Source organism: Galeopterus variegatus, unplaced genomic scaffold (genome assembly GCF_000696425.1).
Source record: "Galeopterus variegatus unplaced genomic scaffold, G_variegatus-3.0.2 Scaffold3633, whole genome shotgun sequence".
NCBI lineage: Eukaryota > Metazoa > Chordata > Mammalia > Dermoptera > Cynocephalidae > Galeopterus > Galeopterus variegatus.
In genome coordinates this window covers 44,061-60,822 of record NW_007729744.1, presented here as the reverse complement: position 1 = coordinate 60,822, position 16,762 = coordinate 44,061, and the positions used below count along the sequence as shown (strand labels likewise).

Genomic DNA, 16,762 nt, shown 5'->3' with positions numbered 1-16,762 from the left:
GGGGCATATTTGAAGGATGCTGTCTCTAATCAGGTGCAGTATGGAAAATCTGCCTTGAAATAGTAAAAATAGTTGAGGCTGGAAAACTTTCTAGTCTTAAAGTTATAAGCAGTTTCACCCTCTGGGGTGGAAGTTGGAATTTACCTTTAGAGCCAAACTGCTAAGTTAGTCTTTGTTTGTTTGTTTTTTTTGTCTTTTTTACTGACCGGTAACGGGATCGCAACCCTCGGTGTTGCACCCGCACCACACTCAGCCAGTGAGCGGGAACCAGTCTCCACATGGGATCCGAACCCTCAGCGGGAGCGCCGCCGCACTCCCAAGCGGCGCACTCTCCAGTGCGCCACCGGGCAGGCCCAGAACTTTTGCTTCTCTACTACCAAACTTCTCTGGAATCTTCCTACATGCCTTTCCCAAGCATTTCTCTCACTGTAATTGTATTTTTAGTCTGTGTGTGAATACATAATTGGGAATCATTATGCACAGGTGAGATAGCTATTCTTGGTAACTAGAGATATCGATTGTTATAAAGGCATTTTTAGGTGAAAGCCCCTTCCTTCTGGGTTGACCTATTACTTACTCTGCTTGCTGTTCATGTGGAAGCAGGATTCAAAGACAGATCCCACTCAGACACTGACTTTTCTATCCTGGTATTGTTCCTCTAAGGGTCCAGGTTCCACCCTCAAAAGAACACATCGTGCTAACTTTGCTGGTAAACGTTAAAGATTAGAAGTGCTAAGACCAGGGAATGGCCCATCCTAGGATGACTCTGATATGCTCCACTTTATGTAGTATTCAACACTGGGCAATCAAAGGCATCTCAAAATCATCACCAATCTGGGAAGAAAACTTTCTATTTAAAGGAACTCTATGGTCCATTCTTGGTTGTAGTTCTATGCCCCATTTCCTTAAAAAGGTGTTATGCTAGTTTATGTCTGTGCTGCTATCAAAACACACAAATTCAAAATGGCCCATGTTGTGAGGATCCTTGGAGCTGTTCTACCAGAAACGTCTGCTGTGTGAGGTCTCCCATGCCGTGCCCTCTCCTGCCCTTCCAGCTGGAGAGGATGCGTGTGTTGGCAGCTTTCTGTGCCAGCTCCTCTATGTCAGAACCCTCACAGACTACATCTGAAAACAAACCTTAGAACATTCCTGAATCATCCCCTACACAATGGCGAGTGAAAAATGGAGACAGCAAAATAGTCCATATATGTGATCTTCTACGTGTAAAATCACACGTGTAAATGTGTGCATGTGTGTGTACACCCACTCACCCTCAGTATATTCATTATGTGTTTATATCTCTAATGAGAGGTTCTGGCCAATTCTGGGTGGAAGAATTTCCAATGTTTACTTTCTTCTTTATATCTTCTGTATTATTCGAATTTTGTGCAACAAGAAACTACCACTCTTAGAAAGCAAGACGGGGTAACAGCCCTGTAAACCCACAGGAAGAATGTTAACTTAGGGTGTCGCGTCCTTGCAACCACGTCCCTCTGCCCCTCCTCCTTCCATCTCTCCCTTCCGAGTAAGAATCCTTGGCTTTAAACCACCTTCCCTGACTTAACTCACCTGGTCAGGCCTCAGCATGAGTAGCTCCCAGCCATACAAGTTTTAGCATAATATCTTAGTTGCCCTATTGTGGCCTTATAATTGTGCTCCAGTTTTCCATGAGTCTATGTTTTGCCTGCACAGCTACAGACCTTCTGTGTCTCTGCTGCCGATCTTTGCTAGTACAGCATGGAGCACACAGACACCTTAAGCAGTGTTCACTGGGATTACAATCCACCAGCAACTTAAAATTAAGAGAGCATGTCCTAGATGCACAGCTCATAAATCTGACTTGGCTTGTAGGGTTAGATAAAAGAGGAGTGCATGAGAAAATACAACAAAATAATGTGGTTTCTAAAGAGGCCATTTAGTACTGCAGCAATTCTGCAGTTCTAATGTCTGCTGTGCTGCTCTGAGCATCTCAAGCTGAAAAGGGCTCAGTGCTCTTGGGTTAAACACTCTGTGCTTCAGCTTACTCATCTGCAAAAGGACAACAGTAAGGAAAAACCTCTCTGTTTCCTGACCAAGCAAGACAGAATGATATACAAAAGTACTTCTAAGCAGATGCAGACTTGGACTAAATATCCAGCATCCACTACTGCTAGACACTGTGTTGCACACACTCCTGTAAAAGCACTGGAAATGGATGGAGTCACAGAAACAATTTAATCAAGGTGCCACTTTGTCTCTTCCTGAACTGCAGGGCACTCTGAAACTGTGCATCAGTTTCTTCATTTTATTAATGTGAATCACAAGATACATGTCTAAGGGATGTGGAAATAAAGTAATATAATGGACCTTAAAGTATAAAATGGCACACAAATACATGACAAAATGCAAACATGGAATGCACACACAAGAATTTTAGAGCCATTACAGCTACTATTGACAGATCTACACTGGTCAAACCTCATTCTTTTTTTTTTTTTATTAGCGTAGTCATTGTTACAAATCATGCTTATTCTTTATGTCCCTTATTCAATTCCCCTTCCCCTTCCCCCTCTAATAACCAAAAATTTGTTCCCTCCATCTGATAAATTAGCTGTTCCTCTGTTGGTCTGTTGCCTAGATGATCTGATCTGTCCAGTACTGAGACAGGTGTGATCAAGTCCTCTCCTATTATCATAAATCGGATGCTGCTTCTATTACTCTGCAGTGTGCTTTGTGAAGGAGGACCTCCTCTTCTCCTTTTTTTTTTTTTTTTTTGTCTCCGCTGGTACCTCTCCTTGTGTCAATGCAGTTGAGAGTCTGGTGTGACATCTGCATGGTGGCTGTGACTGCTGCTATAGAGACTAGCTGCTTTTGTGGCAGCCATGGCAGTTGCAGTGGCTATGGTGGGCTACCCATGTGGAAATGGTGTTTTTGCAGTGCTCTTTACCTGGTTGTGACTGGGTTTGGATTTCCTGACTCCGTACCTTATTCTAAGATGCTGTTATGGAGCAATTGGAGGAGAGGGGAAGAAGGGAAGGGGGAAGAAAATAGGGTGGGAAGAGGAGAAGAAAGGGGGCATGATCAAGGCCTGTGGCACCCCCGTCATTCCAGCAGGGGAGACCAGGGGGTTTCCAGCAGTGGCTTGATTGTTGTTGGGCTGGATGCAGATGTTAGGGGCGTGTGGCTGAAGCCCTTGGCCCCTTCAACGCCCCAGCTCAGGAGCCCAAGGTGCTTCCTGCAGCTGCTTGGTGGTCATCACTGGATGGGTTGCAGATGTCTGGGGGGCGTCGCTGAGGCCCTTGGCCTCCCACCACCCTGGCTCAGGGACCCAAGGTGCTTCCTGTGGTGGCTAAGTGGTCATCACTGGGCCAGTTGCAGATGTCAAGGGAGCATGGCTGAGGACCCCGGACCTCCCCCCATCTCTGGCTTGGAGCCCAGGGGGCTTCCAGTCCTTCTAGGTTTTATAGGTGTTCTTTGGTGTGTTAGACCTTTACCAGTTTATATCAAACTTTGTCTCTGATCTGTGGGTATTTTGTTTTTTCTTTCAGTTCTATGTTGGATTATTTGCTGTTCCCACCACTTAAACTCTGCACTGGAACTAAATTGTTATTGCTTGGTCACTTCTAAAATGGGGGAACTTCCTGTGGGGACCAGCACTTGAGCCCTGTGGTCGAGCTAAATTGCTGCTTTGCTGCTGATTCCCTGGGAAAGGCTTTTTGTGCAGCTCAGGTTTTAATTGTTGACCTCGTATGTACTTCCTGGTCTTGTGAGGTCCGGTACACCTGGGTTGTTTGGAAACTCTGGTCTGAGTCTGAATCTTTTCAGCAAACTGCACCCCCTGCAGTTCTATATTCCTGACCAGTCTACACAGAGTGGTCCTGTGCTGATTGGGGAGCAGATCAGCTGCCCATGCTGGGCCCCAGTGTTCTCCTGGTGGGCCCCTCACCCCCACCACCCCCACTCCAAACACTTGCCATGGGATGGACCATGTGGTGGTCCCTTGCAATGACTCACTGGCCACTGAGTGGCTCCTTTTTTCAGTTGTCTGTGGCTCCTTGCTCCTATGTAGGTCCATGGGAACCCTGTTAGTGGTCTTACTGGTCTGAGGACCACCAAGGTCCTCTTCCCCTCTGCTACCTCCAAGCAACTTCATATGAAAGGCACAGCTGTGGCTTTTGTCAGCTCTTGCTCTGTGCACACAGGGCCCCTTGAAGCGGCTGGGACTCAAAACGGTCAGAGCGGTTCTTTCTTTCTCTCATCGTGGCTTCTCCTGCCTACATAAACTCCGTAGATCTCTCCTCCTCTTCCCCTGAGTTCTAGCAGCCCCAGCTTGGCAGTCATTGCTTTTTAATAGTTGAAAATTGTTTGATTTGTGGGGGAGAGTGATGCTGGGGACTGTCTATTCCACCAACTTGACCGGAAGCTCAAACCTCATTCCAATACAGTCTATTTGACTGAGATTTACATGTAAGTCTTGTTTTTAGCTTAGGCTAAGTAAATTGTCAGCCAAAAAAAATGTTTAAATATATTACAATGTACATGCAGAATAATTTCCCTTATTCTCAAATAACCATTCCATCTATCAAATAACTTCCTCGCCACTTTTTTAAATATATTCCTTTTTAGTCATATCAGTCTGAGTGATATTTTATTGATATATAACACTCATACAGCAGTTCTCTCATTTTTTTCCCAGTATTAACTAGTTAATCTTCATATATTCTTTGAAGGTGAAATCATTTTCCAACAAACTACCTTCATGTTTTATAATAAAAATCTGAGTATTATTGGGAAACAGTATATGAAAATATTTCAACGGTTACTTGATGTACTTATACAAGAAAAGTACTTCCCTTTTAATCCTTTCCTTCTGAAAATGAAGCAAGTATGAACATATGGCCGGGAGCAGAAGCAAGAATGAGTCATTCCACCACAAGAGTGAACGAGGGGAGTCCTGGGAAAATCGGCAATGACAACATTTTCTTCAAGGTGTCTCTATCCCCATTCGGTAGCCCAGTTCCCACCAAGAACTCTCACCTTCGAAGCCCTGCTGTTTAAATGACACATAGTTACTGTGGTAAAATAATCCAAGCTACTAGGTTAATATGCATTCAAAAAGGTTACACATGACACTGCTTAAACATGCTTTTTCCAGAGATTAACCCAAAGGACATAAAGTGTTTACGGGATGTTTAGACACTTCGCAGATTATTTTTTATATCCGTAAAATCTACATTTAGGTTCAAAAAGTTGAATAAGAAGAGTAAAACCACTGGTAAGAAAAGTAAGCCTTTTTAGATCATCTAGGCAACAAACCAACAGAGGAACAGTTAATTTATCAGATGGAGAGAACAAATCTATGGCTATTAGAGGGGGTGGGGGGGAGGGGAAGGGGAGAAATTGGATAAAGGGCATAAAGAATTAGCATGATTTGTAACAATGAATATGCTATTAAAAAATTTAAAAAAAGAAGAAATGTAAGTCTTTTAAAATGCTTTCTGGACAACATGTTATCATGTCCATAAATAAAACAGTGAAAGATGACTGCACTCTTTCCAAGACTGGAACCAAATATTTAACATATGTGGGTGGTTATACAAACCTGAATGATAGCCACCACACCTCTGTATGTGTGTAGTATCACTGACCACTACATACAGTCAGTTCTAAGCCTGCTCTTTAAATGCCAAACCATCTCATTAACCATTAGGAAAGTCATGATCTGAAACATAAACAGGTCCCTACTCACACACCTCCAATAGCTCCCATGCTTAGAGGTGTACTTCTTAAGTGTTTCTTTTAAAGAGTCCTGAAAGGCAAAGAAAAATAAAACCTTTGGAGATCTGGGGGCATAGGGTGATAGTTCCCTAAAATGAGAGAAATGTCCTTCAAATCTTTGGTTGTAAATCAATCATTCACATGCATTTTGTATTCTATACCTTTGCGACTTCTACATGAAGTACTCTGGGGATAACGCAAGAATTTCTGCTCATCTCAACCGACACCCATTCCCCAGGCAATTTCATGCAGCGTCTTCTATATAATTATGGCTTTTGAACATGTATCTTCAGCCTGGCCCCTCCCAAAACTCTAAAGTCATGTTTGCAGCTTCCCACTCAACATCTCTATTTGGATGTCTTAACAGGCACTAATATGGCTGTGCTGGCCTGGAATAGGCCGGAGCTCTTTTGTTAATGTACCTGCACATCATTGTCTCCTGGTAAAGGTGTGACTGATCAAGAGTGTTGCTTTATAACCATGCCTGAGGAGTTTCAGGGAGGTTGGTACCAGCTTGTCAGCATTGTTTATTGATTCCAGTGCAGTGGATGACTTGCACCTGGTCTTGTTGAAACTCCCAGAGAGCTCCGCCACTGGGTCTGGTTAAGTAGCAAGAATATGCCCATGTGACCAGCAAGGTGTAAGAAATCCCAGTCAACCCCCTGTTTTGGGCTCCCTCGTTCCAAAGTGTTCCATGCATACATCAGCGGTTCTTTATCTAAGAGCGAACTACTGTATGTCCTGATACAGCCTTACCCAGGGAGAACAACTGGAGCTGGAGCTGGGCCTCTCCGGACCCCTTGCTGTCATGCAGCCTTTGCCTGTTGTAATGGATTGAATCATGTCCCCCCCGCCCCAAACTCCCTGAAGCTTGACTTGTATTCCCAAGTTTTACGTATTAGAAACTTAGCCCTCACTGTGACTGATAAGAGGGTGGGAAATCCTATTATGGTAACTGAAAGTTGAGGCCTTGAAGAGGTGATTGGTTTGTAGGACCATGCCATAGTGAATGGATTAAAAATGGTGGTCACGGGCGTGGTTCTGAGGACTTTAAAAGAAGAGGAAAGTCTGTGTGTCTCTCTCTGCTCTCTCTGCTTCCACCATCTTGCAATGTGACACCCCTGGGTCATGGTCACCACCACCAGATGAACTTTGGACTCCCCAGCCTCACAAACTGTAAGCAATAAATTTTGTTTTTCTTCATAAATTACCTGGTTCCAAGTATTCCGTTATAGCAACACAAAATGGACTAATACACCTGTGATGCATATCTTTATTTGGGTGCTGTTGCTGGATTGTATCATTTTCCGGCAATAAGCTGTGTATCTGTAAGCACTGTTACTTGGCATCTTGTCAATTAACTGAAACCTGTCTGACACTATTACTGCAACATCCCAAACTAAGATATCATCCCCAAATCAAGCTCTTCCTACAGTCCTCCCCATTTCAGGAAAATGGGAGCCCTATTCTTTTAGTGCCTTAGGACAAAACTGTCAGGGTTACCTTTAAGACCTCTCCCTTGCACTGCACATCTGGTCCATCAACGAGCCCCACTGGCTCTCCTTCCAAAATATATTAAGAATCTGATTGTATCTCACAACGCCTACTGCCACCATCTTTGTTCAAGCCTCCTCATCTTTCATCAGAGTTATTGCAACAGCCTCCTAACCACTCTCTGTTTCTGCCCATGCCTCATGCAGTCTATTCTCACCACAGCAGCCACAGTGATCCTGTTGAAACATAAGCCAGAGCAGGATATTTATCTGCACCAAAAAGCCAAACTCCTCATAACTGACAAGGCCCTACATGACCTGGTCCCACCACCTGCCTGATGCCATCATCTTCCAGTCCCTCCAGCACCCTCATAGCTCCTGTCCATGCCAGGAATGCTCACCTCAGCCAGGGCCTGTGCACATGCTGGGCACTCTGCCTAACTGTTGTTCCCTGCACAGACACTTATCTTATCCCCTCCCTCATCAGTGATGCTTCCCTAGTGACCTCATCTGAACCAACACTTCCTATCCCACTTCACTGCTTTGGTTTTTCTCCTAAAACTTACTACCACCTAACATACCATCTTCCCCCAGTAGAATGCAAGCTCACCGAGGGCAAGAATTTTCATCTATTTTGTGCTCCACTGTACTTTAGTGCTTAGGAAAGTGCACATAGTAAGCATTCAATAAATATTTTTTGAATGAATAATTATAGAACTAATAGAAAACAATTTGTATTTTGTTTTTTTTTTAAAAAAAGTCTAGTATCATTTGCATTCTACAAAGGCATATTTATTTATTTCTCCTGTAGCTTCAGGTATCCTCTGTTACACAATCAAGTACCCACAAGGATACATCTACTCCAGATGGAGTAGGCCTACCATCAAGCCCTCCCTGTTGTGGAACAATAGGCCACAGTCTCCTTCGTTAGACCCGCTCATGCCCCTGCCCTTCACGCCCAGGTGATCCAAGTACTGGAGCACACCATGCCCAGACATTCTGCCTAGAATGTCCTCTCATCCCCTTTCCTCCCCCACAGCACTCTGACATACCCTTAAAATCCAATTCCCCTTCCGCTCTTCTGTGTCTTCCCAGCTCTCATAAGTGATTAATGTCCTCCTCAGTACTTCAATCTGTAGCACTTCCAGCTTGAATCCGAAGATTCTTCTATTGTAACTATTTTTTAGTAGCAGTCTCCTCCTCTGAATGGGAGGTGGGGGGCTGCCTAGAGGGAAGCCCTGTTTTTTCCATCATCTTGTTTGGCTCAATACCCAGCACAGACATCAACACGTTGGAGGTGCTAGATAAATACCACTGAATGAACAAAATGAGAAGTAGGCATACTGCAAAAAGAATATAACTCCCTAGCAGGAAGGTTCCAAAGATCTATACCTAAGGCCACTAGATGAGCTTGTACAAAGATGTGTCAGTTTCTTCACCCAAACACAGATAAAATGTCTTCCCCACCTAGCTCACAGGGGAGTGGGGCTCAAATTAGAATATAAAAGTCAAACCTCCTGCAAAGTATTTTTATTATCACTATATGGAGCATAGATGTTGTCCTATCTTTTTCATCCCATCCCAGAATTGATTCAACAAACACAGAAATAACTAGATTGAAGACCAGGTGTGTCTATTGTAACTATACCTGGTTTACCACATTCAGATAGGAGAATATCGATATAATCCTATTGTCCAGGAAAAGTATTAAGATCCAGGCTCTAAATTCCCCATGTCAAAAAGAAAGATATGCTGTATACATCACTATGAACAGAAGACTATAATATAATATTCATTAAACCCTAATACATGGAGTAATAACAAACTTTACAGCAAATGTTTATTAAAATTTTTTAGAGGTAGTAAATACAGAAGCTAAGATCATAAGTTCTGGAGTCTGTCCACTTAAGTTTGAATAATAGCTTTACCACTGTGCACTCTCAGAAAATGAAGCTCTTCCTGCCTCTGTTTCCATGTAAGTTAAATACAGATAATACAGCACTACCCCGTAGGGTTGTTTAAGAGAATTAAATGAAATAATACATGAAAAAGGGTCAGAACGATGCCTCACACATAGTAAGTGCTCATAAAATTTGGCTATTGTTAAAGGCATTTGTGATTCTTTGCTGGGAAAATATTAGAATAGTCAGGGCCCCTCGGATGTTCAGAATCTTGCCGAGCATTTGATGTAAATATGCACGTGTGCCCAGGTGTTCCTTGGTTATCATCTAGTGTGATTGCTCATCTGCACCCAGGTGTCCTGGGTTATGGACTTAAGTATAAAGGATGAGTGGCTCTGACCCATGGAGCTCCCCACCCCCATGATGGGACCATGCACCCAGGTGTCCTGGGTTATGGACTTAAGTATAAAGGATGAGTGGCTCTGACCCATGGCGCTCCCCACCCCCAGGATGCCCCTGGAGGAAGGGACCATGGAGAGACTACTGCTGCTGGAGGCTGCTGGTGCTAGTGTCCCCAGGACCCTCTGTGACGCCATCACCACGGCCAGACCTGTAAGCTGCTGCTGCTGCTGCTGAGGACTGAGCTTCTGTCATCTGCCAACAGCTCCCGGGGTCTTTCCTAATTACCCAGCATGGACCTGCGTGGGTTTGTACAATGGGTTTGAAGGGTCTGAGCCCTAGCTCTGACAATGGAAATGGAAATTTAGTATGACTAAAATAATGAAACATTTTGGCTTTAGTTATGATTTGCCTTATTCAACAACTGGCGTAGTTGTGTAGCTTTACAATTGGGCTATATCGGCAGGATTCCAACATAAGCCCTAGCTTTACACTCTTACAACCTGAAAATATGTATGTTTCTGTGGTCCATTAATATAAATGTAATAGGGATTAGAAATCATATTGTTCAAAATACCTCAGCTCAACAAAGCTATATCTGTCTTGATATCTCCGCCCCTTATCAACTTGTCTTAAAGGGTGGGTGTCAAAAACAGCACTTGGAGTGTACACACATGCTTCTGTAACAGAACAAGCAGTTGCTGTCACTGCCTTGATGCTCCATTTCCTATCTCTCCCCTCATCTCCCCCACTCCACCCTGTGACACACCACAGCCTGGAATCAGATGCTGTAGTCCATCCACAGGTACAATTAGTAACCTGGCACCCAGGATCAGTTAAATTAACTGCATCTGACACAAGTCTACACACTGCCACCGCCTTCCCCCTTCTCCGTGAAAGGACGCCAGGATTCCTTCCCCACCAGCATGAGGACAGAACTGCTAACATCTTCAACTGTCCCCTCTTCAGTCCTGAAAGAAGGTCAGCTCTGAAACAGCAGAGACGCCTAGGAATAATGCCAGACCAGGATTGTCTTCAGGAATACTGGGATGAAATCTCACCCTAGCAATGCTGTTGGGGGTAAATCACCTGGACTTTCTGTGTCTTCGTTTCCTAAGCCTAATGCTATGCTATTACTGCCTAATATGTCTACTCACAAGGTTTTAAGAGATTATTAAATGGAAAAATAAATGCGGGGAAAGCACTTAGAAGTTTGTGAGAATCACAGGAAGGAAATTTAATTCTAATAAACGATAACTGGCTCACTCACCTCCCTCCCTACTTGTACTCTGATGCTGACCCTTGAGGCCATGACATTATGAAGATTTCTATTATCAAAAGAAATTATATACAAAGAGAAAAAAATAATGTACTAAAATTGTCAGGTTATAAAGGTGAGAGGTATGACAATAAATACAGGTAACTTCAGCATTGAAAAATACTGAATAAGCACAAAAAAGGATTTTTAAGAAGCATAAAGTACTCAATCAGCAGTGAATATTAATAAAGCTAAAATGGATTTCCCATGCAGAGTAGAAAGAAAAAAAACTAGGTCATGTCTTGAGTTCTGTTTGTACTCATTCCAAAAACAATGTGGCAAAAAATGATCAGTATTCACCAGCGGATTGCCCCTACCTGATGTGACCTTAAAGTTATTTTCAGAGTTCTGAACAGATCTGGGTAAGTGCTGCGCAGTGAGGCCATTTTCAAATTTACACATAGTTTCCTCTAGCATTGTCCTGAAATTCCAGTCTTTTTCTTTCTTTTTTTTTTTTTTTTCCTGCCTAACCACCTCACTCTGCAACTACCTGAATCAGAAGCTACAACCCAATAAAGGGATACGGGAGGGAAAAAATAACATCAAATGAACCTAACACTTCCTAAGCACCTACGTGCTTTACACTGATAATCTCTTTACTCTCACAACTCTTCTTGATAGGTATTCTTTCCTCATTCCAGATAGATCATTGAAAGCTTAGAGAGAAAATCATTTGTTCCAGATGACCCCTCTGGGAAAACTCCTCAACTGGAGTTTAAAACACATCCTATCCGATCCCAGAGTTTAAGCTTTTACCACTACTCCGTGCTGTCTCCACCAAGACAACCAAGAGCTCTTCTTACAAAAACCCACGGGAAGTGGGGATTCCTTGAAGATTTTTCGTACCTCAAAGCTTATGTGGCACAAAGTGGGAGTGAAGGGAAGGTGATCTTACACAGGGTCAGGGCAGGGGTAGTTGGGACAATATTATTAGTTAGCAGTTTCACTGTCAATATGGAAAATGTCACCACCATCTAAAAATAGTATTCAGTATACTAGTGTGTGAATAGCATCTTCAAAATTTCAGCCAAGTGAGTGATGTGGAAATGTCTGAATGTGGAAGGAGCTGAGTAGGGTCAGGTGGGTAGCCTTGATGGCTTACCATAAAACTTGAAAAAGAACTTGTATGTCCACACTCCAAACAGAGAGGGCTATGAGGGGCAGAGGCAGCATTCAGGGATCCGTGGAAAAAAGACATGAGAGTAAAGGTCCAAGAATAAAAAATAGTATTAAAACCAATAATAATTTATTCCCTCCATCTACTATTTCAACTCTTTCAAACAACGTAAAATCAAATATAAAACTAGGAAAAACACATTCGGATCATAAGTCACAGATAATTTTCAGTCCAATTTTGAATTAAACCAGGTAAGAAAAGTAGGCTCTATAGGAAAATAAATGTGTGTACAATTAAAACATTTTCAACAAAGTCAGGTCTCTCCTTGTAAGAAAATTCTAGGGCTTTCTTCTTGACTAAAATGCTTGGTTTGACCAATGCATGGTTTTACACAAAAGAAATCTACAACAAAAATATAGCCATTTCCAAGGAGCCTAACTGAAACTTATAAATAATTTGGGGATTAACTTTAAGACAAAATGTTTTTCCACAAGGATATTGTCCTACTATTATAGAGTAAATTAAAACCAAATTAGTTTTTATTCAAGAACTCTATTTTTCTGTGTAGTAATAAATAGCTTTTAGTTGGGGTTTAGAGAAGTAATAATTAATCACTTCTCCCTAGACACTTTAAAAAGGCAGTTACCAATTATACCTTGGCTGGATTGCAGAAGCGGCTACAACTTGTTAACCATGAGGGGTACCCGTCTCAAGAGGGCCACACCACAAACTGGTCTCTCTATCATATGATGGCCACTGCCAAGATCAAAGCACTTTTCTCTCTTGTTTTCCTCTCATTTGCCACAGCAATGTGTCTCAGTTGGCAATGACCGTCCTAACCATGAGGGTCTCTGCATGGTAACCCCATGTCTGTGGTGTCCACTGGCAGTTCTACGACAGGGTAAAGAGCAAGAAAGCAAGGAGAGAACAGAAAAAAGATACAGAAGACCAAGAGCAAAAGAGGATGAGATGTCGCAATGGGTGGAACAAGTAGAAGAGGAGGATGAGAAAAGATGGCAGAAATGAGAAAAGAGGAAGGAAAGCAAAGAACCTGAGGATGAGGTGCATGCTAGGGAGGGCAGGTGGAGTAGGGCTGCACTGGGCTGCGAGCTGAACTGTCTCCCGCTACTCTTACGCTTTCTTTCCCCTTAGGGGAAACGGAGTGTCAACTCCTCTCATGCCATTACCTGGATGAGTTCGTCCAGCTCGGTCGAATTGACACAGGAGTGTTGGGATATGAATGTTTGCTTCTGGATCACAATGGTGGTCCTCTGTGAAATCTCATGAGGCTGCTCCAATGCTTTGAACACGGTGGCTCCGATGATCAGATAGAGGACAACCACCAGGAAAATCGTGGAAACCGTCTTCCATTTCATAACATTAATGGTCGTGTCACTCTCCACCCGGGAAGCAAGCACTGTGGGTTTCGTGGAAAACGAGAGCCTCGGTTTGGAGTTCTGAGCGGCAGATTTAGGATCCAGCAAGTCAGGTGCCGCCACTGACAACGACAGAGAGTGAGGGTTAGGTTGGAGGAGATCAGAGGGGAGTTGGTTGAGCTTCTTCTTTAAGGGGTCAGCAAAGGCAGGCTGAGCTCCACTTGCTCTCCTGGTGGAAGCTCTGGAACCTAGACCAGGAGTGCTCTCACCAGATGGCATGCACGGCCATATGTATGGGTTCAAGGAAAAGGGGCTGGGTCTGTGCTCTCTGCTGCCATTGGAGTTCCAGGTGGGAGGGAAAAACAGGAGTCGGACCAGGAAACTAAAAAAATAAAAGAATGCCTGAGGGCTTCCTAATTAGCTTCGAAATTTGTCTTTGTCCACTATGCCAGTCAGCATGTTCTGAACTCCTAAGAGTTGATGGTACTAAACTAGAAATTCAAATACTCATGAAGAAGGCTCCTGGTTTATTCCTATTCTCAAGAACTTTAGACCGCAAGCAATCAATATAAAGAACATTCTCTATTTTTATTTTAAGATTTATTGTAATAAAGGAAATGTATTATAAGAGAATCTGAGATCCAAACATTGTTGCTCAAAAGAAATCCCTCATAATTTTTTGGTAAAACATAGTGGTAAATAAACTGCTCAATAATACAATCATTTATTTTTGCCTATTCTCCAAAGTGGGCTCATGATAAAGTATTCTCTATAATTTGTCATTCAATGTCTGATATGTTTAAAAAATAAGTTATTGCTAACCTTGTGGCACAATCCCGGGTACAGCTAGGAAAAGACAAGTTTCTTTCATTTCAACAGTAAATGATATTAAGAAAAAAAATTAAAACCTTGGCTCACACCTTACACCCTGCATGCTCTGCTCAAAGCTAATTGCTCCATTAGGGTGAATTTTTGTGTTCTCGTATAAATTCCCATATACTCTGACGTGACTCTAACTCCATTTATTATTTATCTCAGCTGCTCCAAAATATCATTAATGGGTTTCTTTTTAGAAAATACAAGAAATACTAGACTTCCACTTGCTACAGGAAAAACAAGCTACCTACTACAGAATATTTGATTGGAAAGGTGGAAAGGCAACATTGAACTAAAAGGATGAACAGAATGGCCAAAAAATAAGGGACTTCAAAAAACACCAACTCAAACAGAATAATTAAGTCCATAATTATTATAGATATAAGTAAAATTGCTGTCATGTATATAACATAGGTTTCATAAAATGAAAACCTAATCTAAAACACACTTGTAGGTAAGTATATAAGAAATCCCTATGGGATTGAACCCAAATACCATACAAACACCTGAAATTATTTGAGGATAAGAGGTAATAAAGAGTGTACATTTTTATATAGCTACCTACCCTTCCCTCTTGCCTAACACTGTGAGTTAAATGTAGGCTACCATAGTCTGAGTTCATAAAATACACACTCAGTTGCCTATCAAAAAGCAGCTTAGCAAACAAAGCTATTTGAAGCACCAGACCTAAGCAGTGTTGTAAAATGATGGCAGATGACAAAGGCTCCTCAACCAGCAAAGCTCAGAATGGTGCTGACTTTGAAGAGATGAAATGAGAACTGTGATGAGGTTACTGCACCCCTGGCTCTAGGTGGAGATTCCACATGGGTATAGCTCATTACAGCAATGCCCTAAGGTGCAGCCTACCCATACAGGTATTTACAACCTTCCCTCCTGATAGTCACCTGTTCTGAATAAAGCCAGAAACTAATAGACACCTTTAAAATATTGATAAAGGCAACTTCAGTCAACATTCGCCCCCGCATGTGTTTAATGTTTTAATTTTTTTTTAAAAAAAACTTTAATAGAAGTGCTGATAATAGCTAAAATGACTGTCATCTGCAGACTCACCACCACCATCCCCAACCCCCTGGCTGCTTAATGAGTCTAAGTGAGAAGTCACTATCTAAAATTTAGCCATCTTTGGAATAAAAATAACAAAAAAATCACATGGAAGCTCCATATTATCTCTCTAAAGAAAGCATTCCAAGCCTCTCCTCTCCAGATCTCTGTGCTCTCATATTTCTGATTTTTCACATCAGTGGTTTCTTGTCTGCAGAAATGGAAAACACCAAGGCTGCTTACCTTGTTGCTACCAAATCCCAATGTGAAATCCCACTAAGACGTCGTCATTATATGCCTTCGGGAACAGATGTGTGTGTGTGTGTGTGTGTGTGTGTGTGTGTGTGTGTGTGTGTGTGTGTGTGTGTGTCTGTGTGTATCAAGCTAACACATTTCCTGAAGGAGTTTAATTCTTTTGGCTGTTGTTATTTTTTAATTAGCAGAAATATACATACTGTGCATTTGACAGACAGAATACGCAGAAACTGATGAAATACCAAAATTCAAAAAGAAAAAAAAAATTAAAAAACAGCCTTTTCTCCTGATCTAATATGGGGAACCTCTGGGTTTCCTGTTTGATATATGATCAGGGAGAGAAGCTGCCCCTTCCACACACTCAGCACCACCACTACCCCCACCGCCCCCAACACACCAGTCTCCCCTTAATCCTGCTCTCCTGTCCGCACCCAGGTTATGTCTTAGCTCTGGCCGCGATTAAACACCGAACAGCAGGAAAAAAGAGCTTGTTTTCAGCACCACTGCCTATTCCACCACGCAACGGGCAACAAGTGTGACCAGGGTCACCATGCGTCCTGCCTGTCGGCTACTCCCAAGGGCTGACCCTCCCCCACCCTCGGAAACTCCCCCAAGGTGTTCTAAACCCATACCCTAAGCAGATTGCAAAACCCCAGGCAGGGGCGGGAGAGGGGAGAGACGCGGCCAGGAGAAGGAAGATCCGGGGATAGGTGAGCTCCAGCCCAGCTCAGACCCAGCACTTGGGACGCACGGGAAACGGAGACGGGAAACGTCCGCTTGCTGCGAGCGGGGCATCTGCAGCCCTCGCCGGACAGGCCGGGGCAGGAGGGCGCGCGGCCGGGGACGGGAGCTGGGGGCCCGGGGGTCTCACCTCCTGCTCTATAGCTGGGTCTCTCCCGCGAGGCGCTGCGAAGCATGAGGCATGCAGCATTCAAAATGTTTTTGGAAAAGACGGACTTGACGCTTTTCTACACACACGCCATTGTACTCACTTCTTATTCAGAGACGGGCTGCGCGCTCCGAGCTGCAAGGGCAGGCATTTTCCCCGGCTTTGTTTTACAAGGTGGGGAGCGCGGGGCTGGACGCGGGAGGGGGCGAGGGGGGAGCGTGAGAAGAAACGAAATCGCGGGAAGGAGGGGACGCCGGCGGGCTGGGCAGAGGGCGAGGCCGAGGCCAAGTTGGGCTGTGGCGCCGCCGCCCCCGCGCGC

General features: G+C 43.4%; 1 protein-coding gene across 1 annotated transcript in view; it reads right to left on the bottom strand.

The window, feature by feature from the left end:
- KCNK2 (potassium channel, subfamily K, member 2) overlaps positions 1-16,656 on the bottom strand; it is a 150,854-nt gene extending 134,198 nt beyond the window's left edge. Inside the window, exons 1-2 of the mRNA XM_008585598.1 lie at positions 16,547-16,656; positions 13,173-13,483 (exon numbers count right to left, since the gene is read on the bottom strand). Of these exons, the coding sequence (XP_008583820.1) occupies positions 13,173-13,483; position 16,547 (312 nt within the window). The 5' untranslated portion in view covers positions 16,548-16,656. The remainder of the gene's footprint in view (positions 1-13,172; positions 13,484-16,546) is intronic.
- Positions 16,657-16,762: the final 106 nt, after the last annotated feature.